Below are 27,388 nucleotides of genomic sequence, written 5' to 3'. Positions count from 1 at the left end.
TTGTTTTTCTTTTAGTAGAGTCAATTATCTTGCCATTGGTTTAGTTGAGCTTTTCTTGAAAAGGTTATTTCTCCCTCTTGAACTAAATCCTGAAATTTTATAGGCATACCGCTGTTTTTGCCAACCAGTCCCACAGCTGAAAGAAGACATATGCAAGTGAGGAGAAAGAGGAGAAATATAGAAGTTGGGTATGATGAACTTAGAAGTTTTATAACTGAGAAGATGCCTTCAAAAGAGGTTCCTCCTGAAGAAAATGGGTTGATCCATCCCCTCGTTTGTTGACTGCTGGCTTGTGTGAATTTAGGATATAACTACTATGATATGAGCAATTATTTGATTTCTACTTCCTGTCTCTAGTGGGACTAGAAAAATCAAAGCCAGAAGAAAGTGTATTAAGACATAAAGTGGGGATTTAGACTGTTTTATAGGAAAATACTTAACCTCTCTGTACAATTCTCTGTCTGCGTAATGGGGATAATGTATTTAACTACAGCACGAGAAGTCTGAGGATTAATTGGTTAATGAATTCATAGAACCCTGAGCATGAAAAGTGTGCTCTAAATGTTTCCCATAGAAATTTCTCCATCACCTAAAGAGGGAGGAAGAAAAAAATCTAATTCATTGCTTTAAAGAGCTGTGCAAATTCCATCAAGAACACAGATAATTAAAGTAATATTAATAGATTTTTAGGTCTTCATTTTTCCCTAGAGGCCAGGTGTCCCTGATTTTTTTTTTTTCCCTTTTCCCCTTCAAGTTCCGTCCCTGACTCAGTTGTCAAAGACTGAGAAACCCGTCTAGCTTTGAGCTTGATCCCCACAGTGGAGTTGCAAGGTTAAATAAATGGGGTGGCTTGGTTTTTTTAAAAATTATTTTAAACTGAGCATAACACTTCAAAAAGCATTTTTCTCCCCCCTCCCCCAATGTATTTTTAGGCTGTATGCACTCTTGCCTATGTCGGTTCCTTAGTCCCAGTTGAAGATTTCAAGGGAGACAGGGCTCTATATTGTTTCTCCCTTGTATTGCAGATAGGGGGAGGAGGTGGTTATTAGAGAGAAGCGCTCTCACTCGCTCGCTCTCTCTGTTTCTCCCTCTCTGGCTGATAGCACTTATCTCTCGCTCTCTTTCCTTCTCCTAGGTGATCCATTTCTAGGCAACGTGCTGGCTGGTGCTGGAGCTGCCAGCTCTCTCTGCATCCCACCAGCAAAGCAAGCTCCAAAAGCAACCTGCAGACCATCATCTGCCTTGCTCTGCCTCGCTCCGGGTACTCCTCCTCTCGCTTCTGCCCTGTCCAACCACCACCTTGCGCGACAGAGACAGCACGCTGGGCTCCATTGGCAGATTTATTTTTTTTTTTTTCCCTCCAGTTGTGGGAAGCGATTTTTCTAAGCGAAGGGTGGGGGGAAATCTCTGCATTACTATCTGCATTACCTTGAAGTTCACTTTGTTTTTTGGCCTCCGGGGGGGCTTTTCCTGCAGGAATCTGGCTGCCGGGAGCGGGATCGCCTGCTCCCTCGCTCGCCCGCTCCTCCCACCTCGCTGAAGGCGAGCTATTTGCTGCGGGCTCCCGAGGCTCCTCTGGCCAAGAGGGTTTGTGCGTGTCTGCGAGCGTGTGCGTGTCTGCCCGTGTGTGTGCGTGTGTGTCTGTGTGTGTGCGAGCGTGTGCGTGGCGTGCCTTGGAAGTTGCTGTGCGGCAGCGGGACCGAGCGGATCCCTGGACCCGGCGGAAGGATGGGGATTGTCTGACCAGCAGAGGCGTCTGCTGCCCGCGGCGGCGCCCGGGCTGGATGGATTTGCTGCCGGCGCTCCCAGCAATTGTGGTGCTGCCCAGGAGCCCCGCGAAGTGAAGCGGGGTTTCGCCGAGGAGAGAAGCGCTCGGAGCGCCGGGCTCGCCCCCTGACCAGCCGCGGCTCTGCGCCAGCCATCGGGATTTACACTGCTCCGCCTGCACCTCAAACTCTTGGGCTTCCTGCGCTGCACCGTGCTCCGCGGCCGCACCGTTTGGCGAACAGATCTGGTGTTACAAAGCCTGGACCTCCGGAGGAGATGGAAGTTTTCTCCCTCATCCTGGTCGTGTCCGTCTGTTGGACTCGAACCTGGAAAGCGGCGATTGCAGATTCAATCATTCATATCGGTAAGGGGGTGCTGCGCCTGCTGGTGCTGCTGGACACTTTTCCAGCTCTCCTTTGCAACCTTCCCTCTCTTGGAAGGCTTTCCCCCCTCCCCCCCCCGCAGCCCCCACTCGCTTTTATCGCTTGCTCGCTTGTGGGGTTTTTTTGTTGTTGTTTAGTCCCCTCTTATAATTGCTTTCCACCAGGACCTCAGGCGTCCTCTTTTTCCCCTGCCGCGCTGTGTAAAGGTTTCTTGGCGGCGGGCTATGTGCGTGCTTTAGACCTTGAGGTTTTGCTGGGGCTGCCGATGGGGGGGCCCAGGGCTCCTCGGGCACTTCCCCGGTTCGTCCCCGCCGCCCCTCAGCTCCAGCCCGCCTTCCGCCTGCCCCGGCTCGCCCTCGGCCGGGGGGACACCCCACGCTTCCCCGTGTTCCTCGCACCACGGTGACAGCCACGCAAAGCCCCCACCCCCCAGACTTTTCCTCCCTTCACACCCCCCATCCCGCCCTCCTCTCCCGCGGCGGAACAGGTGGTTTGGCAACGTGAGCGCTTCCCCTGCCGCGGGCGGGGGCGGGGGGCTCCGGCCGGCCGGCACCCCCTTCCCGGCCGCCACCCTCCGGCCCCGTGTGCGCCTCCCGGAGCCGCGGCTCCCGGGAAGGGCAGCGGCCTCCCCTCCGCCCCGGGGCCGGGGGGCAGCTCGGGTGATGCCGGTGCACGGCGCTGCCCGCTCTCCCCGCCGCCCCTCGCTCCCCGTTATCCCGAGCCATCGGCAGCCCTCCCTCCTCCCTCTCGGCGGGCGCATCCCCGGGAAGCGCCGAGCCCCGCTGCGAGCGGCGCTCGCTTCCCGCGGCTGGCGAGAGCGGGTGGCCCCCCTGCGCCGGCCGGGGATGCGCGGGGAGGGAGAGGAGCGGAGATGGGGAGATGGGGAGAGGAGGGCGCTTCCCCCGCGGCCGCTCGCCCATCTGCAGGCACCGCACGCAGGCGGAGCGGGGGCGGGCGGCCGGCGCCGCGCTGCCCCGGGGAAGGTGCATTTCGGGGCAGGGTCCCGCCGGGGCTTTGGGGAGGTTCCTGGGGCGGTGCCGGCCCCGGCTGTGGGGCTGCTGCCGCTCTCCCCGGGGCTGGCTATATAAATATGTCTGCCGGTGCTTGCGGTGGGGATCCGTAGCGGGTTTCTGCGAAAGGGGAAGCGGGGAGAGCGTTTGGAGAGCCCGGCCGTCAGGAGCTTTCCTGCAGGACCCGGACTGGGGCAGCTTCGTGTCGCTGTCCCCGAGGCCAGAGCAGCGCTCCCCTTAGGTACCGCAACTTTACAGGGGTCAGTCCTTTTGGCTGGGCGCGACTGGAGCGGCAAATATCGCACAGGGGAGGTAGCGCTCTGTGCCCTCCTTTTAAAGGGAGAAGGACTTTTTAAATGCTTCCCAGCTGCAGACTGTTAAAGCGACACTAGGAGACAGTTACGTCTTAGAGTTTCTTTCTTAAGAGCTTGTAACAAACGATGGCATCCTAGGATTTGGGGGGAAATTTTGACTGTGTAGCATTTGAAGAGTTTCTTTGCGATCCACTGTCGCCCAACCTCCTGGCTAAAGCAGCGCTGCTGGGCAAGCTGTGTGCCTTTGCTCTACCATCAGGGGAGACGATAGCTTTTCTCCCCTCGTGTTAATGAAAATTTGTTTGGTTTACTTGTTTTATATGATAAATGCAACACATTTGAACTCTTTATTTTTTTTTTTATTTTTTTATTTTTAAATAATGCTGTTAGTGATTAGAAATCCTTATTGAAAGAATAAAACCAAACCAAAAAAAAAACCCCAAACTAGCAGAACCAAAGCAGTTGCTTCTCACACAATTTGTCATGAGAGACAATTAACACAGTGGACGAGGGGATTAGGTCTTTTTTTAGACCGGTTTATGCTGCCATGAAAATGGCAAACTATATAACTGTTACACAGAGCTTTAAATCTACTAAAATGAATACTCTGAAAATAAATTACCTGAAATCAGAACTGTTTTAACCACAAACAAGTACACAACTAAATATTCCAACTTGCACAGCTCACAGATGAAAATTTGGCCCCAAGTAACACCACTGTGTTTTGTGACCCGCTCCTCTGACCCCCTTTTGCTTTCTTCCACTTGTATTAAATAAATTAATGCATTAAATATTTAGACATAAGTAATAAACTGTATTTATTTAAATGAGTGAGCAAAAGCAGTAGCAGAGTACTCTATGAAGAAATGAACTACAGAAGAACTCACAAAGCCAAAGAAAAAACCAAAATACTCAGTTCTGGAGAAAAGAAATACTACCAGGGGTAGTACTGATGCCTTAGGCAACAGATAGAATAAATGCATTATCTTTTTTTTTTTTTGTTCTGCAGTGCTAACATATTCAAGTGGAAAATATTTTCCCTTGTTTGAGAGGGGCAGATGGTTGTAAGAAATAACATGTTACCTGTACATACCCTTTTCCTAACAGTACATACTTTTTTAATATAATGCACAAACTCTCTTGCTTGCCTGCATTTTATTCTATGTGTTTCCTGTAAAAGGATGCTTTCTGTCTCGAAGTATTTTATCGTTAATCTCTTAGACAATGCCAAAAAAATGTTACAATTAAGTGAGTAGACATTAACGACTTGGTGATGTCAGTGGGAGGGATACAGTGACTGGTATCTATCTGTGATAATGCCTTTTCATATTCCTGTCTTCTGTGTACCGATTCTGCTTTTGGTCTCTAGAGAAGGTCTGTGTATGTGTAAACGTGCACATTTACAAAGAAAGGTTTTCCTGTATCATATTTTAAACATCGGTAGAGCTGCTTATAGTCTGCACGTTTCTGCTGCCCTGCTATTATAAATAGGAACTGGCAGTTCAGAAAGACTACATTAAGCACTCTTGTGAAAATGGTGAAATGAATCGACTCCACTATAATTTTCCTTACCCTTATATAAAAAAGAAAGGGGCAGGGTTACCATGTCAAAACTGTGCAATCCTGTATTATGCTGCTTCTCTCAGCCCATGCATTGATTGAGTAATTTCATCAGTCCCACATTACTTGATTGCTTAGAAGTTTCCTAATGATCTGTATGCTGTAGGAAGAATCTGAAAGTCGTGAGTGGAATGGTAATGATTCTGTGTTTTATGAGGCTATTCAAAAAGTCGCTCTGATTTATGTAGCTCGAAAGCTCCCAAGTCTTTGAGATTAGCCACGCTGCCTGATATTTCCTTCATACATCAGTCGTCCCACACTCCTCACTCCCTAAACAGGAGTTTAGAACAGTGTTTTAATTAAGCAGGGATTAGGTGGCACTCCTTGTCAACCGCACAATTTGCGTATGCTTTGTATCTTCCACCGCTGATAGTCTCATGCCTTTATATTTTGTACTTTGTGCTCATTATTTTCCCTTGATATGTACATAGTAATACATCTGTACATGCTTATGGATTTCCTATTGTGCCTATAGAAACATATAGGCAGATATTTGTGTATTAGGTACTGCAAAATCCCCTAGGGCAGCAGGCAGAGGGTGTGGTACAAAAGTTTTGCTGAAAAAATACTCTACAGTATTTTTTTGAAGGCTAATTAATCTAGTCCAGCCTCCCTGATTACATCAAGTTGGTTTTTATGTTTATCAGTAACTTCAGTCATATACAGTCAGCTGTGTATTGCCCTTGGCTTTTTTATTTTTAATGGAAATTTCATAAATATATACAAGATTCAGTTATGTATTATATATGCTTCTACACATAATTATACATCTGTTTTGAATATATTTATAGATACCATTTTTTCTTTCTGAGAGAGAAAATCAGTTCTGCCCTTACCTTACTCCTCACATCTTTTAGGCTTTGTAGGCCAGGACTTGTGCATTCCTGTTGTTGGACAAGTTCCCAGCATTTTGGCTCACACCTTTAAGCTCTTCTGTACCATCCATGGCTAATAATATCAAGGCAATTCCAGCATGGGGTCTATTGCTTGTTTCTTCCCTTGATATTGGTGGTGACTAAAATGTAATTTTTTTTTCTGTAAAGGAAAGGGGCTCTTGTTGCTTGGTGGTATGCCTGTCCACGTTTCTCCTTGTAAGTTGATGTGCTACCGTGCAGCTTGGGTTGTGTTGTGACTCGGTAATAGGAATTTAATTTGCTGTGCTATTGGTGAAGCCTCATTAGGAGGTATGTAGTGTCTGCCACTAACCGTTCATTACAGTACTCTCACATACATTTGTAAAGCACAGGACAAGCAAGCAAAACAGATTAAAACCAAATAAATCTCTGTGTGCCTGTAGTGTCTGCAGGGGAGCACACAGGTCCCTGTTGTCCCTGCTCTAGGATGTGAGAAGGTTACTTGCTGATTGTAAAGACACCTGTGAGTGAGGACCTGGACCCCAGTGTGCTGGGGCTGTGCAGCCAGGAGGTTTTCTTAGTTACTATGTTCTACTTAAAGGGCTCAGCCTGCCTGGCAAACTCTCTGCTTCTGTGTGCCTTATTTCTGAAACACTTTCCCAGGTGCTTAGATTTGTGGCAGTGCTTCTGTCCCTGTGATGTCCCTGTTAGTTACTCTGTAGATAAAGAGGGATGACTTTGCATGCTATAAATTAGGGTTTGCCATCATCCAAAGGCATGTTTGCCATTAGGTGTCACTGCTTTCTGGAGTGTTTCTTAGTTGTCATCAGGGCCTGATCCAGAGTCTTTCATAATCCAGGTGAGTTGCTTAGTTGACTTCAGAAGATTTTAAGCCGAGCCTGTGGATTGCTGACCGCAGCAGGCAGCTCCTTTTCATGTTCTTAAATAACTCTTAGTGTTATATCAAGTTCTTTGTCCTTGATAAAGGCAGAGTAAAAAAAAATCAACCATGCGTTTTCAAGTGATGCCCTAACAAATGTCTGACATGGCAATCACTGCTGCTGCTCTGTGCTTTTACATGACTACTTATGGATGCACTGAGCCTTTATTCTCACAATGCCATCTTTGAAAAAGCACACTGGAGAAAAATCTTTCAAGACTGTGACTACATAAACCTACCAACTAAGGTTCATTTAACTTAATGAACAAAGGCATTAAGTATGGTTCTCTTCCACTCCCTGGCCCTGTAAAGCAAGTGGTATTGGCAAGAGATGACTTCTGTAATCCATTAGGTTACTCCCTAGATATAGACTTGAACTTACATCATTTTCTTCCATTTGATATATAGCTATCTATAATCTGCCATGACAGCCTGGTTTTGGCTGAAATTTATTGGAGGCTTTTACCTTTTGAGTTGAGGTTTGTATTTTCACTCTTTGTTACTGCTACTCCACTGCTTGATTTTTTTTTTTATCACGGTAAAAGATGGTTTTAAAAAAAGTTTATGTGAAAGAGTAGTTTATTTGACTATCAGTTCCTAATTAATTTTCTTAATTACCTGGGTTATAGATGACAACATGGTAACACTCTTTAAATCTACACACTCTCCAAACATTTTTTTTTTAATATCTTCCTTGTTTAAAATCTTAATAGGCATAGATAATTACCACTGATGTTTGGGCTTACAAGTGACCAATAAGAAAAGGAAATAGTATTCTAATATTTTGAGCAATTATGAGAAAATGATCAAACTTTGAAAACATGTTTTGCACATGTATTATGATACATGATGGTATGTGCCAAAGATTGATTTCAGGTGATACTTTAGTAATGAGGCAAATCCAGATACCTTTCTGCATCTGCAAATCCAGTTGCCACTTTTTTTTTGGTTTTTTTGTTTGTTTTTTTAGTTAGATTTGAATTCCAGAAGAAGTCAGCTATTACCTAAGCTGGTGAGATTTTGAAGAAAACCTTGATTTCAGGTTCAGGCTTGGCTTGTGTGTCAAAACTTGGACAGCTCCACACCTGTGCATCCTGTAGACTTTACAGTCCAGTTCATGGCTCTGCTTGTGCTCACACCCATCTCTGAGAGCCCCAGATGCGGTTTGTGCTACCTAAAGTGCCAAGAGACAAGTATGACTCTCACAGACCAAGAATTAAGCACAGCAGGCAGGTTGCTGGCACCCTGCCAGAGTGGCTGGGAGCTGCTCATGGCATCTCATGTTTCTTTGAGGTGTTTTGCACCCCAGGATTGTGGTGTAGCAACTGCCTTCCTACAGGGCTTCCTGCACACAGATGCATTTCCTCTCCCTCTCTGGTGTTGTATTATCTTCCTGCACCATGTACTGTGTCCATGAGGAAGTAGTTGCTGTCCTGTTGCTTGCAGTTGTTACCAAAATGAGCTGTTTGGCCTTTTTCACAGTAGTGTTGGCCGTGGCTTCCTCGCTCATCTGGGCTAGCAGCCTGAACTGGAAAAGGTGCAATTCTGAGGGGGTGCAGTGTGACGTGTGGCATGGAATGTGTGCTCAATGCATGTTGGGAAAGTTTGGTGGAGCGCTAGCTAATCCATCCTCAACACCACGCAAGGAAGGCCTGGGAAAAGCCTTCTGGGCACAGCTTTTAGCTGGCTTGTGCATTTGAATCAGCACGTGGAGAGGAGGAAGTGCTGTTGTCATCCACTACAGAGGCAGAATATAATTTTGTATTCTTGTCACAGTAATTTACACATCTAGACTGAAATGGAAGCATTTAGAGGAGCAGTGAGTGAGGAAAAGGTGTCTTTCTTCCTGTATTTTTCTGGATTTCCCAGGAGCACCATCAGGGCAGTTTCCTCTGTTATTCTTCCATACAAGTGTCAGGCTTTGGTTTCTGGTTATTGTTGGCCAAGCGGTTGTGAGAGCTGATGGAGTAAGGGAAAGATTGTTGGGTGTCTGCAACCACTGTAATTAATAAAGGCTCATGTGACTTGGAGAGTCATAAGTGACCTCTCTAACGGGGAGGACACAGGCTGAAATTGAAGGTTAGTAAATGAAATGGTGTTTGGATGACAGTTCTGAAATCTGGCGAGGGAGCGCGTTTGATGTTGTGCACTACTGTAATTTTGTAAGGTTCAGAATTTATGTCCTAGTTTCAGTGGTAACATAGTTAATTCAGAGAAGGAGGTATTTTGTGTTCTGTATTGTACCGCAGAGTGCACTTCAGCTGGAGAGACCTCTTCCTGCTTTGGTCAGGGACTCACCACAAAAACTCCAGGAAGGGATATTGCAAGAGCTGCAGAAAAGAAAAGAAAAGAAAAGAAAAGAAAAGAAAAGAAAAGAAAAGAAAAGAAAAGAAAAGAAAAGAAAAGAAAAGAAAAGAAAAGAAAAGAAAAGAAAAGAAAAGAAAAGAAAAGAAAAGAAAAGAAAAGAAAAGAAAAGAAAAGAAAAGAAAAGTCCTCATAAAAAGTGACATTTACTTAATGAGAAAGGATAATAGAGTAACTGCAGCATTTCTGGGTAGCATTAAAGTTATGGTGGAAGAGGTGGTACAGAGACAATTACTCTCGTTTTAGTCAACTCTAAACTGATGGATTTGTAAGAGCAGATTTAAATTTAAAGATTTAGATTTAAAGTAGATTTCCATTATACACATTAGTTGTGGAATGATGGGGGAGTAGGCTAGAAAAGAAAAGATGAAAGGGAAAAAGTTTCTTGAAAGTTGTGCTGGGTTATCTGACAAGCTCTATACTCAGAAAGAAATTGAAAAAGAAAATGAGTAAAAATGCAAGGAGGGGAAGAAAATAAGATATCAAAGGCAAAAGCCACTAGTTCTGTCTGTTTCTATTTCTTTGGGAGCTGTATAATGTTCCTGTAAATGCTATGCTCAGTGGAAAAGTCCTGAACCAGAAAGGGGAAAAATGTGAAGATACAGAATTTAAATGAGGAGTTATATGTGTATTTTAATGTATTAGATAACACTCTGTGCTGAAATGCTAATTATTCCTAATTGTTATATTTGCTTTATCCATGAATAAAATATCACATATCTAATAAAATATGCAGTGAAAATAACTGTAAAATTCCTCTTGGAACCTTTCATGCAGATTTAAAGGATTTAATACTTTATTTTTTCATTGCTTTTTAAAACATTAACTTTCTGTAATCAGCTGGATGGCTAAGGCCAATATCCAGTGAACCTAACAATAATTGCTTGTTTTGCAGAGCAATTTTTTGTTAGTCCAACCATATCTTTCTGAGAGGCTTAAATTGAGTTGGGTGATTTCATTATAATAATTCACTTGTGATAAATCAAAATCAAATAGCAGCACTCTAGTGCTGTGGAAAGGAGCTCCAAATGAGAGCTCTGGAGAGAGCAGAGGGTGGTAGAACAGCAGACCTGAATGCCAGGCCTGGATTTGCTGTGCCTAATTTTAATGCACACAGATATATATCAATTTTGCAAACCCATTTTTAAATAGGCAAATGAAACTTTACACAGGGCAGGCTTCCCTGCCTTGGGATGCCAACTCCAGACCTGTGCTTGGGACCCAAACCTGTTGCCAGACTTGCTTTGGTTTTAAAGCATGCAGGAACTCATCTCAGTCAAGCTCAGGCTCCTGAGCCTTTGGGATGTTTTGGAGATGTCAGTTGTATTTCTCAGATGCCAAGGCACTGCTGCAGTTATCTCACTCACTACAATCCGTAGTAAAACTTGTCTGGCTGGCCTGAAAGCACACAATGCAGGTATCTCCAGACCAGACATTATTATGCAAGGACGTTTCTTTCTGTTTATCCTTTGCCTTCTTGCAATCGTTATGGTGCTCAGCTTAAACATTTGAGAAATATTTTAAAACCATTTCATGTACTAGAGGGTTCTCAAAGGGAAGGGGACAGTAGAAAAGACACAGTTCTTGCTCAGTGAAGCCACTGTAGAGTAGCGGCAGTGTGTGGCCAGTGTGGACTGTGCTTTAAAGGCAAATGAAAGTGGTGGCTATTTTAGGTCGTGTTAAATACATTTACATGTTAAAATACATTAATTTCTCCCTTTCAGTGTTTCTGTTAGTTTCTTTCTCTCTCATATTCCAGTCTCATGGCAAGAAGTTGTGATGATCACTGTGTTCTATGCTCTTAAATATCTGCTTTTAGTGTTCAGGAAGTAAAAAGTTAAACACACCATAACACAAATATCTATTATTTGGATAAAACTGTTTTTTATCTGGCAATTTCTCTGGAATTCCACTTACTTGACAAATACACCTTGAAAAGTTGGTTGAAATTCTTAAACTAAAGTCTTCAATCAGCTTTCCTCTTTGTGAATAAATAGGCTGAAGCAATATTGAAGTATATACTAACAATACTAATGTATTTGCTATAAACAACTTTAAAAATTTACTATTCTGGAGCTATTCCAACTTCATGCTACAGGTTGATAGCAAGCACTGGGGTATGTATTAGTGTGTGTATATATATATATATATATATATATATATATATATATAAAAATACATATATTATATAATATATACAAGTATATATATATATATATATAAAAATACACACTTTTTCAGTAATCAGAAATACTATTCTTATTGAAAATATTGGACTGTTTTTTTCTGTAATTTGGGATGGAATTAGTTTCCATCCTAAGTAACAACATGAAGTTTTGGGAGGCTTTTTGCTTGCAGGCAGGAAGCCATAATGTGAATACAAGTCGTGAAATGGCACCCCACTCTGCTGGAAGCTGTACAAATATGAAACAAGAAGTTTGCTGTCATGAGATTTGAAGTGAAAGAAAGGGTTTGGATCTCTCTGCAACTCATTTGGTACACCTGGAATCTTGTGCATCTTTTGAGAGGCAGATTCACTCATTCATGTTTGTGAATAATCACTTTGGCTACAAAGGGATGAAAGCAGGTAGAAATGTCTGCAGGGATGACCTGTCAAGGCAGATGCTGCACGGCTGATAGCAAAAGTTCCTGATCTGGGACTGTGAGGTGAAAGAGCTGACAAGAGATGAAGGGCAGAAATGTGTTTATAATTATTACCTGCAATATGTTATTGCCAGTAACATTGATTAAATTGGCCAAATAGAAGCAATCTTTACCTCATCCGCTGCCACCATGTCACTCTCTGGGTTTGTCTGTTACTGGAAGTAATGCATGATTATGCACATTCCCACTCCCACTGTCTGTCTCACTTAGACAAACATTTCATAGTACAGTTTTGGAAGACTAGGCAGGAAGAAAACTCTTCTTTTTTGGAAAGTGGAACAATATATGTTGCAAATTTCCCTACTTTGTTTAAAAGAGATGTTTAAATATACTCAGTGATTCTGAAAGTCCCCTCAGCCTCCTTTGGTAGTCTCGTGAAGTTTTTGTATTGCTGTGGAGATATTACTGAAACAATCTAGAGAAATTATTTTCCAACTCCTCAAAGTAGCTTTCCTGTTCTGGAATTGGATTGCATCCTGGAGATACATGAGAAATGCTCATTGACTCGAAAAAGTTCTCCCATTTTCAAGAGTGTTGCAGAGAGTATAGGGCTTATGTTAAATAAAATGTCTGAAGGCAGTGGGAAGAAAAAAAAAAATCATGTTCTCTGCCACATAGCTGCTCTGGGAGCAGGACCGCTGTGGGGAATGTTCTGGTGGGAGCTTTGGAAAGGGATTGGAGGGTTGGGTTTAGCAGTGGTGGGAGTTGGCTGGGTGGTGAAGGGGTGCAAGAAACATTTGGAGGGGTTAGCATGAGTGATGGGCAGTGCAGGATGCCTTCAGGGAATAGCAGGAAATATTATGTGTCTTGGAGACTGGGCTTTATATTAGGGACAGTCCTTGTAGGGGAGGTATATGTCTAAGCATATGAGAAAAGCTGTGAAATCCAGAGGAGGAAGGGACTGGAATGGCACAAATATTACTGAAAAGCTTAATAATATAATGCAAATTGTGCTTTGAGAACAATATAGCTGGAAGATAATATTAAGTTTTAAAAAACCTAAATTACAGATTAGAACATAGGATAGTTTCTCCCTGTCTAGCCTCTATATTTTTACCATAAAGCATTTTATTTGTGTGGTAGATCTTAGTTTTTTGGGGTTTTTTCAGCCAATAATTGTACCTGGTTACTTGGCAGAGAAGTGAGATCCATTTTACATTTGTATTGTTTAATACCGTTGTACGCAGATGCAAACAATGAGTACTGAAGTGTCATCTTCCACTCCTCTCCTCCCAGGATAACTCGGAGTGTATTGTACCTCCCTGTGCCTTGGCACTATCTTAGCATTTTATTTCATAGGCTGGTCTGTTCCATGCCTCCTTATAAACTCAGTTTCTGTGGCAGGTGAGTAGGAGGAAGGGATGCACACAGCCACAGCTTCTGCTCCATTGACTTTTGACCTATTTTAGGAAGGAAGGAAAGGGTAAGCAATGCAGCCTGCTTCTGGATGCAAAGCCTGCCGTGACTTTCATGGAATGAGGGGGCGAGTGCTAACATTCTCCTCACCTCAAATAGCTGCATAGCTTGCTTTAAAAGTTACACCTTTCTTCAGTGAAGCTCCAGAGTGGTGAGTGGATCTCCTTTCACACTTGTCTCGTGGCATATGTTCTCATTTGGTCTGGTTTTCTGTCAGCATCAACCTTGTCCAAGCCCCATTCCAGGCAGCAAAGGCACAGACAGTGGCTTGTGTTTCCATAAATGAGATAAATCCAGAATTGGGATAATAGATTTTTAGAATATTTTTCTGTTTGATATCAATGATCTCTGATAACAGGGAATGATGTATGGAAGGACGAGGTAAATACTTCCTCAGGGGGAGGTAGATAATGATAGCATTTGGAAACTGCTGTTGCTTGAAATCATCTTCTCAGGATTTAGCCATTAAAAAGTATGTTCATTAAAGTACTATGGGGTTGGAGGTTTTTTAGCATCTTTTTAAAGGGATGCATTTTCCCCCCCATTTTTTGTGAGACTGCCAAATGTCCCTGAAGCTAGAATTAATTGGCTCTTTGTGTTGTGTCAAGTAAGGAGTACAAGTGTTTTCAGAAAATACTAGGTTTACAGACTTCCATAGAGAACATGAAAGGGTGAGAGGGGATAACTTTCTATAAACAAGGTTCCTTGCATCATTTTGTATCACAAACTTGGAGTAACAAATAGAATATTGGAATTGCTGGTGTTGGAGCTTTGGAAGCTGTCGGAAATATCTCCGGTGCCGTCATCCCTGAATTCTGGCCAATTCTCCCTTCAGAACAAGCGTGTGCCGACTTCTCTTGCTCTCACCTACAGGCATCTGCAATGAGTAAACAAATGTCTTCTCCTCAGAAATAACAGCATTTGGGTTTTTTGGAAAGAAGTTCAGGAGTAGGGGCCATGGAGATGTGTTTTGTTGTTTGCATTGCTTTAGTAATACAATAGAGGTTTTTTGTTGCAGTTCATTTCACAAATTCCCCCTGACCATTTTAGATTTGAAAGTATTTTATCATTTTTTGATACTGGTATTTCAAAGGCCACTTCTTAAAATGGATGGAAGCCAGTGGATAGCAGCAATCATAGATGAAAGGTTTGAAACAGTACTTTTATGGAGGGGTTTGAGAACTAAGTCTTGGAGCCATTGCATTACAATTCCAAAGTGTTAACTTAAGTGTAATAATGCTCTGACAAAGTGCTACTACCATCTGCTAGTGAGAATTAGTAATATTTTAACATCTCCATAATTCCCAGAAAGAGCAGAGGAGTCATGGCATGAAGAAAAGTCTAACTCTAAATTAGTATTTTAGTTCAGGAAGTTGCAAACTCTTTGTGGGGACCATGAACTAGTAGAGATTTTGTGTCACACTCTCAGCTCGCATAAGAGAGTAAATATTTGTGGTGTATAACTAGAATAGTGCCTGTTTCTAATTGTTTCCAGCTTGGTCCCCAGTTTTGAAGCAGAATCCTTTTTATTTGCAACCACTTCTCATTCACATCACAGCAAAAATTCAGTGGTAACTACAAATACATTTTACATAGTAAAGTAACGAGGGAGTATGCTCCCCATGGATTTGTAAAAAGCTTCATTCCTTATAATATAACTTTTGTGGACTGGGAGGCAGTTCTTTGTTCAGTGCTCCTATGGGGTTTTGAACACTACCTGAACACTCAGCCCATTCTGCAATGTGAAAGTTGGTCTGCACTGAAGAGTATGATCTGTGGCTGGAAATGCTCTCAGAACCAGAACATCTCCATCCCTAGACTTCTCTCAGCTGAATATACAGAAGTAATTCAGCTTCTAGTAAAGAGAGGGTCTTACCAGTTTTGAACCTATTCCAAAAGCCAGTGTGACTTACTGGTACCTGTTAGGAATGCTTTTTGTATCAGTAATGAAGCTGCTTTACTCCCATTAGCAAACAGCCAAATCTTGAATGATATTTAAAGAAGGGAGAATGAAGAGGAATCTAGTAATGACAGATACACATAGCTGTTGGATTGTCTAGTTCAGGAAGGATTTTGGAGATCCATATTAAAAGATGCATTTTATAAACATTCCATTTGAGAAGAAAAGGGAAAATATGGCCGAGTAGAAGCTTTTTTGTGTCTTCCCCCTCCTAAAAATGATTCACTGAGTTTTGTTTATTCAGAGTCTTGCATGTACTATTACATAGTTATTATTCTTAGCTTGCTCTGCACATAGGTTGATCATACCTCAAATGCTTTTAGCTGAAATAATCTTCATCAGCATTTCTTGCTGAGGTACGGGTGCTGTGTGCATGTCCATAGGCCTACTGGTGCAACGGCCACATGGTCCATGTAGCTAAGACAGGCTAAATCAAATTCTCCTAAATTATAAACCAGTTCTACCCTGCATTATCATTTTGCATTATTTTTTTTTTTTCCCATGCTAGAAGTAAAACTGATACTGATTCTGTGTTTGAGGAGTCAAATCTTTCACTTGTTATTTTGGGTGTAAAGATCTTCACCCCTTCCAAAACGCCTGACATTGCTTTCCTTGTTTTTCGTGTAGACAGGCTGATTACCCATAAAGTTACTTGTTTGAGACAGGTAACTGTAAATCCAGGATGAATGAAAGATTTCTTGGCTGTCTGTTACTCAGTTCAAGCAACTGTGTTGTACTATCACTGACTGGTATTTTGGTTTGTCTGATATGAGAGAGGGAGTACAGAGAGGCACCCTCTATTGTGTTAGCAAACATCTGTGTGAGACAGAGGGAACAGAGACTGTTTGAACTGTGAGAATGAGGTCTTACCATAACAGTGTTCTTGTCATGCTCTTGCTTTTTGCTTAGACAGGTTTTTGTTTCCTTTCATATCTCATGCATACAGAGAAGTAAAACCAGATGGATTTTTCACACATTTTCAGTGAATAATGGGCTGATGAAATAGAACTGGCCAGTCCGCAGTTGTCAGTGGATAAAGCTGCCCCTTGAAGGGATCTCTGTTTTTTGTGACTGGGTGCTGAGTAATTTCTGCTGGGTCTGTCACAGGGTGACCTGCCTGAGAATGAAGCCAGATGCATTCTCACATAATTTCACTGCTTGTCTCCTTGTATGAAAACGTTTCTCTTGCCTCTTAAAACCATTTCAATACAGATTCAAAACAAAAATGAGCAGGAACTGAACTTTATTAAGAAGCAACTCGTGATAGGGCTAAGGAGGCAAATCTCTCATAAATCCATTATTTCTGAAAGAACTCAAAGCAATTTCTAGCAGCTATCTTTTTACTGATCCCTCTCATTCCCAGCATCTTGACAAAGAATGAGATTGATTTTACCAGGAGTGAGGGAAGGAAGCACTTATTCTAGAACCAAAGAGTAAGGGGCAAGGTAGGAGGTGGTTAGTGTTCAGTTGCAGGTCTTCATGAATTCTTGCCTTCGTGATTGAGTATAAAAATGGTAGAGTGCTGTGCAAGGCACATATTTGTTCCTTAAAACCATCCAAATTTTCTTAAAACTGCAGAGAGGTGTTTTTTGAGATTTAAAATAAAAATTTAGAAGTGCTCAGAAACATCCTTACTACAAATCCTTCTCAGTAATCTACCTCTATAAATAAACAAGTGTCTTTTAAAACGTGTGATTGGCAAAAGGCAGAGTAGCCTGGCTAAAAGTGTTTTGGGTCTAAATGGCACAAAAGTGAGAGTGAGTTGACACAAGAATATCCTGATACAGTTTGCTGAGGAGTCACTCATGACAGCTAAACCAGCTCATAGCTGGGCAGGTGTAAGGTTCTCCTCCTTTCCTTACCTTCTTACCAAAAGAGCTTGGATGTGCTCCTGGCCACCCCTGACTGTCCTGTTTTGTCTATGCAGCTGCCTGCCTATCTCATTCCCAAAAGGATTATCTCATCCCATCTCATGCTTCCACTTTGCTGCCACAAAAACTACTTCCAGAGGACGGTTAAGGCTTTACCTGCATGCCAGCAGTTTTGTGTGCTTGTGAAATGCCAGGGGTTGAAGCCCAGAAAGGAAAGTTCTCTGCCACCTGGCAGGTACTTCTGTCAAGCAGTTGCTCTCTCTTAACCGTGTCTTGGGCCATTCCCTCCAGACTGAATTTGACACCAGCAATGACATTTATCTTCCCAGTACCTGTGCTGCAAAAACCTAGATTTATGGAGATCCATACCTTGGAGATGAAATGACTATGCATTTGTGTACAGAACATATTTATGTTGAGATTTGGCATAATGGTAGGGAGGAACTGGAGGAGTTCCTGAGGCAGCAGCTTTAAGGTAAGAGCTGTCTCTGAAATTTGTGGCTAAATGGCAGAGTGTGTTGCTGGTGCTGTTCATCCTATAGCATCTCTAAGTACCCATCTTGTGGTGAGAGTACCTGAGATAATAGACTAGTTTGATGTGCTGTCTGTAAAAAGTGCATAGTAAAAAGCAGTCCATGGTGGAGTTTTATACTTGCTGTCTTGTTTCCCCTCAGCTTAATTTACTTGGTCTCATGCCCCAGGACAATGCTCATGTATCTATGTTACCAGAAAGGCAAAGGAAAGCTTCAATAATAGTTTTAGCCTGAAACTATTTGGGAAATATTTCTGCTTCTGTTAGTTCTTATTTTCCCCCATCTGTGCTGACAGATTATATTTATTAGCACAACACAATATTTGGAGCCAAAATACGTACTAAAATCCTAGTTAAATTGGTTATTTATCAGTCTGCTCCTTATAAAATAGGATTTCTAGGTTCTTGCTGGTTACATGGTATAAATGTAACTGGTTTGGGGGTCCTGGAGCTAACTTGGCTGGACACAGTACCTAACTTAGTTACACTTGGTCATGTTAAATATATAGTCTGTAATGAACTGCATTTATATACAAACAAAAGTGAAGAGCAGATAGAGAAGCTGAGGGTTTTTTTCTAACCGATAATCATAAATTGTGCAGCCAAGAAGTTTTTGCAGTGACACCAAAGGCTTTTTGATGCACTTGCTTTTATATCATACAAAACAATATTTTTGCAGACTGCTGGTGCTGCTGAATGACTACAGCCTTGAAATATTCTCAGACTTTAGGTTTTTCCTGTTCTGTAAAGATCTGAAAGAAAGTGTCATTGTCCCATCTCACCATCTGAACACAGTGTGCATTTGAACATGTTGCTGGGTTCAAATGGAGTTTTAATCCTGTATTAATTATTTTCTTGGTAGTAATTCCTACTGGAATAGTCATCAGGATGAAGACTGCTGGTCATGTTCCTTATCTCTAACTGGAACGTGGTGAAGGGCTAAGTAGATTTTCAAAGTAGTCACTTATGCCCCTTTTTCCAAGCAGGGCACGTAATTCACATTTGACGTGGTTTTCATCATCCCTGAGGGCTGTAACAGTGCAGCCTCTAATGCAATCTGAGAGACCGGAGTGTGTGTGGATAGAAACTTTTTTAGGAGATAAGGTGGAGGAAAGAAAAGAGAATATTTCCCATATCACCTTTTAGGGAAAGATGCCAGAGCCATTTAGAGGGAAACAAAACGAGCTATAACTATCTTGTCATAGATGATTCTTTTAGATAAAAACATCATGCCCTCTGTTGTAGAACTTTTGGAGGAAAAGCATGTCTACCATTGGGGCTGAAATCTGTTTTCTGCCTTTTCAGACTCCGTCTCTCATGACTTCTGAAATCAGTATGAATCATTCCATTGACTTTATTGGACTTTGGATCACATCTTATATTTATGTAATTCCTCCTTGTCCTTTTATCCTTTCCTTCTCTCTCCCATCAACTACTTCCTTGCCTTTTTTTATGCAAAGGTATAGTAGCTGCCAATACTCATAAGCAGCCTTTCAGTAATGCATGTGGGGTGTTTGTGCATGTGTGAATTGAGGGAGGCTGACTAGGGAAATCTTCACATTCCGTTTTAAACATGGGTGGGAATCCCACTGACACATGATTCCTATTAGTCTTATCATCTTTTGTATTGCTTTAAGTATTTTTGTCTGAAGTGGCAAAACCTTATTTAGAAGGAAGTTAATTTTCGTTGTTTCTGGAACATTGATTACTGTCAGCTATGAAAGACAGAACAAGAGGGACTACACTGATGTCTGTTCAGGGCAACCCCTGTGTATCCTCTATCCCATGCTTTATTCTTATTATGGCTGAAAGGAAAGGAGACAAAAAGTAGCTTTGTACCCAAGGAAAAAGAGTAGGATTTGGATTCAGTTTTGGACTCTTGCCTGATCTGGAGAAACACATACAGTGGTTGACACATAAGAACTATCAACATGGCATAATCAGAGCTCCTCATGAGCTAGTGTTGCACCCAGTGCAGTTATTGCCTTGACTTGTTAAACCTCTTTTCCACGGGGAGAATGATATCCCCTTGCTGAACTCCTTTTGCCATGTCTACCTCTTCAGGTAGAGCTCTGCCTCTTTCTGCCTTGTATCTGCATGGCCAGTGACAGTGATACCATTTCAGCTGAGACCTTTGAAGTTTCCTGTACAACTGTTGGTTGTAAAAACGTATTTTTTGCATCAATGACTAGAACAAGCTATTCTATTTTAGGAAGGCAAAATTTGGATGCAAGCAATGAGCTTGTTCTGTGATATGCTTCCAAGATGATTGTGAGTGATGGAGCTGGAGTGTTTGCTCAGTTTTACTGGAGGCTGGAAAGTGCTGATGTGGATTGCTGCTGTTATGGGCAGAAATTGGGGCTTTGGGTGTAAGTTAAAAATGTATATGCGTATTTTTGAAAGCAGTCAAGCTCTAGCTTGTGTAAAGATACTTATGACAGTGTTTCAAATGAATAGGAAACAAACTGTTTCTTTTTTCACATATTCTTATCAGCCATTGCAGGTAAACATGTTATCTGGAAGAATTGCTCTATTTTGCATTTTCTGCAGTACTTTCAATTAGAATCTGGAATATCCAGTTTGAAAACCTAAACCTGAAAATTGTAGATGATTTCCTGAATTACCAGAGGATTATGTGTTTGTTTGTTTTTCCTCTGACATACAATACTGCAACATTGTAAATCCACCAAAGAGCAGGCCAACTAAAACAATGTCATTTATTCTACAAGGCAAAGCAAGTGTTAGAGCGGAGAAGTACACATCTGTTTTTGAACTAATGTCTATGCTTCAGGTGGGCTTTAAAAGCTTAATTTCACACCTTTTATTCTTCTGACTAAGGCTTTAAAACAAAAGTATTTTTGAGGACAACTTTCCTATTGGAAGTATTAATTAAAGATGCTGCAATAGTTAACAGAATAGCTTGCTACAAGCATTGTGGGGTTTTGAAAGGGGTACTTTCAAATTTAGTACCTTTTGTGCAACCTGCAGAATGTGTACAGCAGGTGAAACAATCCTAGTGATCTGTTGGTTTTCTTACACATTGCTTAAAGTTGACATAGGTATCAAAAAAAGAGATGAGCTGTGTTTCCTGAGCAGAGGTGAAAATATTATGCATTGTTCCATTGAGGAATCTGCATCCAAGATGAGTGTTTTCTCTGCATATCCTTACTACCACCACTTGATCAGCTTCACTTTTTCTGTGATTCAGAAAAAAATCCACTGCTATGTTCTGAAGGGTGTCCTATTGCCCTGCTTTTTGGTGTGGAGTTCCTATAATTTGGGATTCATCCTTCTCATCTGGCTGTTCTATTGTGCATGTGTCAGTACTTCCAGCTGTATCTCTCTACGGGCAGCAAACTTCCCTTAACTTTCTTTTCCTGTTGGATCTGTATTTGCCTTTTACAGGTGGCTGAGGGGTACAAGTATAAAGCATATTCTATATGTACTCCTTTATTTTTACACTGAAGCTGGCAGGTTGTATACTTCAAATATTTAAAGGGATTAAGTTTGAATAAGCTCTGAAAAGTTCATGCATTTCACATCTTATTTTAAAGTCATTATTTTTAAAATAATGAATATTTTTATGGTATTTCATTTCAGGCCAAGCTGAGTAAAAGCAGGATTTTTTTAAAGTTACCCAGCAGTTGCAAGTCTTAAGTGTTATGAACTCACATTTTAGGAAGGTTTGTATTGTTTATTATGCTGGCTGGATTAGTCAAATCCTGTTTAAAATATTAATAGGAAGAAATGTTAACACAGTTTTACTGTGAACTGCAGCTTTAGGAATATTATCTGAGCAAGCAAGGTCAGATTAGTCGTGCACTTTAGATGTAAGAATAATGCTGTGGTTAAAGCACTTGACTTGCACTTGGGAGACTCCTGTGGTTTTTTGCCATTTCCACTAATTCTGGCATGACATTGGGCAAGTCATTCGTCTTGTTTTGCTGTGTGAACAACAGTGAGCATTTCTGGCTCTGTCACTATCTTCAGAATATTATTTTGCAATTATTAGGATTTATAAGGGAACACTGAAAAGCTGGGGCATCCTGAGCAGATAAGCAGAATCTGGAGCTTCAAAACAAACAAAAGCCTTGAGCTTTTCCATGTCACTCTGAGGCACACTCAGAATGTTCTGTTCCCTCTGAATGATAAGATCTGTAATATGTAACTAAGGTGGTATTGCCAGATCTTGACAAGGCGATGACAGCATATATATAAAATGTTTTAGTGTGGCAGTGGGAATTCTTCCTAGACTGTTCATACACATATTTACTTACACAGCCACATGCAACTACATACTTTTACTATTTTGTTCCCCAGCAATATTCAGAGAGACAAGTTACTTGCACCATTACTGAGGATAGACTATGGCTTCTATTTCAACAAATGACTGAAAATAATTATTTGAAGAATTTCATGGTTATAGAATCATCACTGATCAATCTATTAATGTAAAAAATGAGGGGAGCTAAATGTTAAATGTAAAAAATCAAAATCTCAAAACTTACTATTTTCTTTTTATTCAAGGCAAGGAAATTACATTGGTGGACATTGGTTATTTTTATAGCTAAATAAAAACTTTGTAAGATTTCTTAAAATTTCATTTTATGCTATAGTGTTTACGAAGGATGCCTCAAACCAGCCTAACAGTTGAGTACCTTGATTATATGGGTATCTGCTATCAAAATTGGTAATGTTAAGGCTGCTTGTTATTGTAGAAGATAAACAATTCCTTTTGGTTACTAACGTTTATTTTTCCTGCATACCAATTATTTTTCCTTCTGTTCTAGTATGTATATATAGCTCTTCTATGAGTAATTCTGTCTATGTTTGTATAATCCTACAGTGTTTCTGAATAGATTAAGGAATTAATTTGCCTTCTAATTTTCTTCTTCCTTATTCATCATTTGTAACTATGCAGAACAATAATTAAGACATGAGGGAAGAAGTACAGTGCATTGATTATTGTTTAAATCCATACCTGCATATTAAAAGGGACATTCAGTTATAAACTCTGTTAATCAGTTAAACGGAGTTTATTTTTAGAAGGGATGTGTGGGTACACATATGTGGAATTAGCAGGTAGGCAGTAATGTCAGTAGGTAATTTTGCCTCCTGTATGTGAATATTGTTGATTTTGGGTACCCTACTGACTTTAGAATGTTTTGCTGATATTCTGGGAATTAGACCTAAGTAATATCTGTAGGGAGCAAATAATTTGGTTTCTGAACCACACCAGTTCTCAAAACTTCCCACAAGCCGCTCTGTCAGCTTTACCCTTTCACCTTGCTCTAACTGGGGAAAAGGTGTGGTTTTTGCAATGTAGGAGGTAGAAGTACATTCCCTGAATTATGAAGAGGAAGCAAATGACTTGTCCTAGCCTATATATTTTATCATTTCAAGCCACTCTGGGGTTACATTGTGAGTTGTTAGGTTAGCTGGTCAGAGCTGTGCTGGAGGAAGATAAATTTTAGCCATTAGCACATTAGCAATGTGAAAAAGAGAAAGAAACACAATTCTATTAACAGGGCTGACGGGCCAGCCAAAGTAGGTGGAAAGTCATTAGGTGTTGTATTTCCATCCACATGTACATCTGTAGCAATTGAAAAACACTTAAGGAGCTGGAGACTTCAGATTATGATGCAGACACTTGTCTTCAGTAGGACATTTGTTTTTGTGCTAGCTGTTGTGCTCAGAAGCATCTCTTAAAATGCTGCTGAGAACTACTCTGCAGTTTTCCTAATCCCCCACACCACTGTGCAGCTATCTGATGTCTGTGAAAGGCAAAAGAATTTAAGGATGTGAAAAACAGAAAAGAGAAATGCAGTTTGCAGAATTGTTTTCTTGATTTGTATGTTTTACCATATGTGAGGTTGGTGTGGAAAATGAATGATGATTACAAGTAATACATTTATTCATTGTGTATTGTCAAAATATGAATAGGATTGCATTCTAGTACTTATTTGCAGCAGTATTTGCTGCTTGTGATAGCTTCTGGTCTTCTTGGAGTCAAATGTGAGCAAAATAGGCTTTCACAGCATCTAATTTGGACTCCATGATCCCTCCAATTCCAACTGCTGTTTTGAAAAACTTCTGCCCTAATAATTTGTGCCTTTTCATTTTCTATCAAGAAAACTTTTTTTTTCGGTCTGGCAAGCGATGGCCTTCAAAAGATTTTTCTGCAGCAGGAACAAAGAAAAGCCGTAAGGGCTCTGGTTATTCTCTCCCTCCTATGTAAAATACCTCCCTCTGCAAAATACCACGTTCTTTTTAATCACAGGTGCCAGGGCACTGCTGCCTGTTCACTCTCTTGTGATGTTTTCCAAGGAGAATTCTTGCTGTTGCAGTAAATTGTAGCTACGGACAGAAGGAACAAGTTATCTCAGTGTGTTCTTAAGCTAAAGAAAGTCTGTGGTTTCTTCAGAATAATTTCTTGGCTCAGTTAGTTCCTTTGAGGACAACAGCTTTGAGGTAACTTGCTAGAAAATCAGTGAAATTTGAACTTTTTGAAAATCAAGTTAAACTCCTCATGCATATTTCATGAATGCTTCTGTAAAGAAATGGCTTCAGTGTACACAGCAGGTGCCAAATTACAAACTCTCTTTCTCTTTCTATGTACACGTACAAAGACAGTGAATCATTACCAGATTAGTCACCAAATGGTTGCAGTGCTTTAAGATGAAGACACCTGTCTTGGCTGCGTGTCAGAGCTCACTGTCCCTTTAGCCTCCAAGTATCTGACACACTGGTGTTCCCTATCATGTTGTTTCCAGCTGAAACTCTGAACTACTGACATTTATGCCAGAAGTTGTGGTGGTACCACTGGCAGGTAAGGGAGGAATAGGTGTTCATTCAACTTGGATGACCAGCTAGACGAGTCCCTCAGTCTAGCAGAGGCGAGACAGCTCTGGTGAGTTTAAGTGACAAGAAATCAGTTGAAATATAAATAATAATATCAGCTTTCTTGTTAAAAAAAATAACAGTAACAGTAGTAATCTATTTTCTAACCCAAGAAATTCAGGGGAACCACATAGGAAAGGTCTTAGCTGAATTTTCTTGGTGGTGATGAACATTCTTGGCTAGGTTAGTCCTTTTCCACTGGTGTCTTATTGACTGAGCTGGTGTTGATCTAATGGCCTGGGAACTGAATGAGAAGTTTGGGGCTGATTCATTGTGATAAAAGAAAAATATTTATTTCATTATTCACATAGTGTGGGTTAATTAAAAGAAAATGAATGTATATTTTCAGTTGTCAAAAGTTTCACGGTTTTTGTTTCTGTTGAGCTTCAATTTTAACTGAAAACATGTATTGTACCTATATCACTCTTTGAGCAAAATGTAATGCACCTCCATCCTGAGGAAGACAAAAAAACTCTAGATTCCACTTCCTCATGCCTCTTATAGCAGTGTTTTTGTATCATTTCTGATGTTCTTTAGAAAGATCTACCTACGCAGATAGACAAACAAAAGTCACTACAGCACAGGAAGTATGCAGATCATTCTGCATTTGTTTTTAGACACTAAGTTTTATCAGAGGGTCTCAGAAAGGCTGTGGATTGTCTCTTATTAAACAGCCCCTTTCTGTGTAATTTTTATCAGTTTAAGAAATGTGATCTCTCTTGTCTCTTAGCTTAATGTTCAGCTGTATTGATTTTGGAAGAGACTGGGGCATGCATACCTATGCAGAACACTTTCCAAAGAACTTCAAAGATTTTCAATTTGCTGACATGCAAATTGAATTTAATGTGATTACAAATTTGAACACAAAACCAAATTAAATACCTTTTCTATAATTATGTATAAGTTTAGATTTTAAAAAGTGCTTTATATGCATCATGTTAACTTTGTTTTTAAACTGCAGACTCCAGTTTGAGGTGCATTGCAAATGTCATGGATTTATGAACTGGTTGAGGAGAAAGCAAACAGATTCTGCTGAATTAAACAGAAAATTAAATTTACTATGCATAAAAACCTAAAGTATATGAAGGCTATTGATTTTTTCAGTCAGCAAGGCTGTGATTTGCTTTGTTTCTGTACAGTGCTGTTTGTTTCCTGGTGGGAAATACGCCCCATCTGAGAGAAGGAAAAGTAGAATGCAGCTGTTCATCATTTTGTGCCACTTTGCTGATGTAAAGTGAAAACTAAATAATCCCAGCAAGCTAAAATTCTTGGCAAAGGAAAGCGTTAGGTGTGGGGAAATGGTATGGAACAAGACAGACAACTTTAAATTGCTTTTTGAGAATTTGGCTGGTCAAGGTTTGTGTAAGAACTTGCATGTCTGAAGTGATAAACCACAGTCTGTGAATTTCAGTAAGTGGCTGGTGTAAATGAAGCTTCAGTGGTCACATTTGCTATTGTCACAGTGGTTGCTTAGCCCACAAACATGACCACTTCCCAAAGTGTGATCCCACTCTGTGGGTGAAACTATCTCTCAGAGCCTTGAAAGTGCCTGACCTGTACCCTGCCACTTAAAAATCATGCTGGACCTCACCAGTGCTGCTTAGCGAAGGACAAGGCTCCCAGTGCTCCCAGTTGCTGTCACACCACTTTTAAGAATTTGTGACTTGGGTTCATGAGTTCTTCAGTGAAAGGACCTCATCTTGCACACACACCCACTTGAGATTAACAATGACCTGTGATCAGCAAGGAAGAACTGTATAATAGTGAGGAATAACAAATACTTGACCCTCTGGTCTTGATTGCTGCCCGTTGAATGCTGCAGGAAGAGGCAGGTGTTCCCAGCACCAGGACGTGACACTGCCTGTTTGGGTAATGGGAACCCCTCTGGCACAGCCACCGGCAGCCTCTGCCCAGCCTCAAGGGTTGGCAAACACGCTCGTATTTATAGCTGGATGCTCAGCAGGCAGTGCAGGTCATACCACGAGCTGGTGTTCTTTGTCTCATGAGTGGCAGCTTCTTACAGGATTCTGTGTTTCAGCTGGTCCTGTCAAGGAGAGGATCTTTCAGGGTTGCTGAGTTTGGGCAGTATTCAAGGCCAGAGGTGCATGCTCAGAACCAGGGAAGAATTCAATGTTGCACTTGTACAATTTTGCATTGTTTTTTGTTGTATTGCTTGTATTTCTCTGTGTAACTACTTGAAACAAGTGTGATTAAAGCTTAAATATTTTGCTGAGCATCCCTTGTCTTTATAAAGGGCTTTTTTGTTCCCACTGGGACATGATAGTAAACTGCTACTTAGAATTCTCTGTGTTAATGAAGAGCTGGTGAAGGGCTAATTGCATATAATCAATTGATAGCTAAGGAAATCAAACACTATTATAAATTTTATTTGATGCTGCTTAAAACAAGGCTTTCTATAGATTAGGAAGTATAAACCATATAGCTTTCCTGCATGACATATTGTTTTATATCAAACCAGACTGATGCATATTGATTCATATATTCAAATCTGTGTGTGACAGTCCCTTCACTAGCATCTGCTGGTTTGGTAGGATTTTCTTGTAATACTAAATGGCCTACAATAAATCCACTTTAGCTGGTCTCCAAGGCCCAGCAGCAATGCCCCAGGACTTTGCTATGGGGCAGTTTGCAAAACACAAGGTAATGATGTTTTACTGGGTCATGTTTTGTCCTCTGAGTTGGCGAGGGAGTCTTGGGACAAGCACACAGTCGCTGATGTTTCTAGTATTAGTACCAATAGCTTTAGGAATATTGAGAGGCTGTCATGTAAGT

The 27,388-nt window shown here is 41.1% G+C and overlaps 1 protein-coding gene across 4 annotated transcripts in view; it reads left to right on the top strand.

Annotated features, from left to right (window-relative positions):
• The first annotated feature begins 1,845 nt into the window (after positions 1–1,845).
• Positions 1,846–27,388, top strand: part of GRID2 (glutamate ionotropic receptor delta type subunit 2) — a 672,274-nt gene continuing 646,731 nt past the window's right edge. For 3 of the 4 annotated variants that reach the window (XR_002864118.2, XM_023925816.2, XM_086888571.1), the window contains exon 1: positions 1,846–2,131. Coding sequence is in view for 2 of the 4 variants with exons in the window: in XM_023925816.2 (XP_023781584.1) it covers positions 2,044–2,131 (88 nt within the window). In the remaining 2 variants the exon portion in view is untranslated. Of the gene's footprint in view, positions 2,132–3,199; positions 3,402–27,388 lie in introns of those variants that run through there. The other variant, XM_086888568.1, reaches the window with a different exon arrangement.

The sequence above is a fragment of the Cyanistes caeruleus genome, chromosome 5 (genome assembly GCF_971803275.1).
Source record: "Cyanistes caeruleus chromosome 5, bCyaCae1.hap1.1, whole genome shotgun sequence".
In the NCBI taxonomy this organism is placed as follows: Eukaryota; Metazoa; Chordata; class Aves; order Passeriformes; family Paridae; genus Cyanistes; species Cyanistes caeruleus.
The sequence above is the reverse complement of the archived record's forward strand: the minus strand, read 5'-3'. Positions and strand labels throughout refer to the sequence as shown.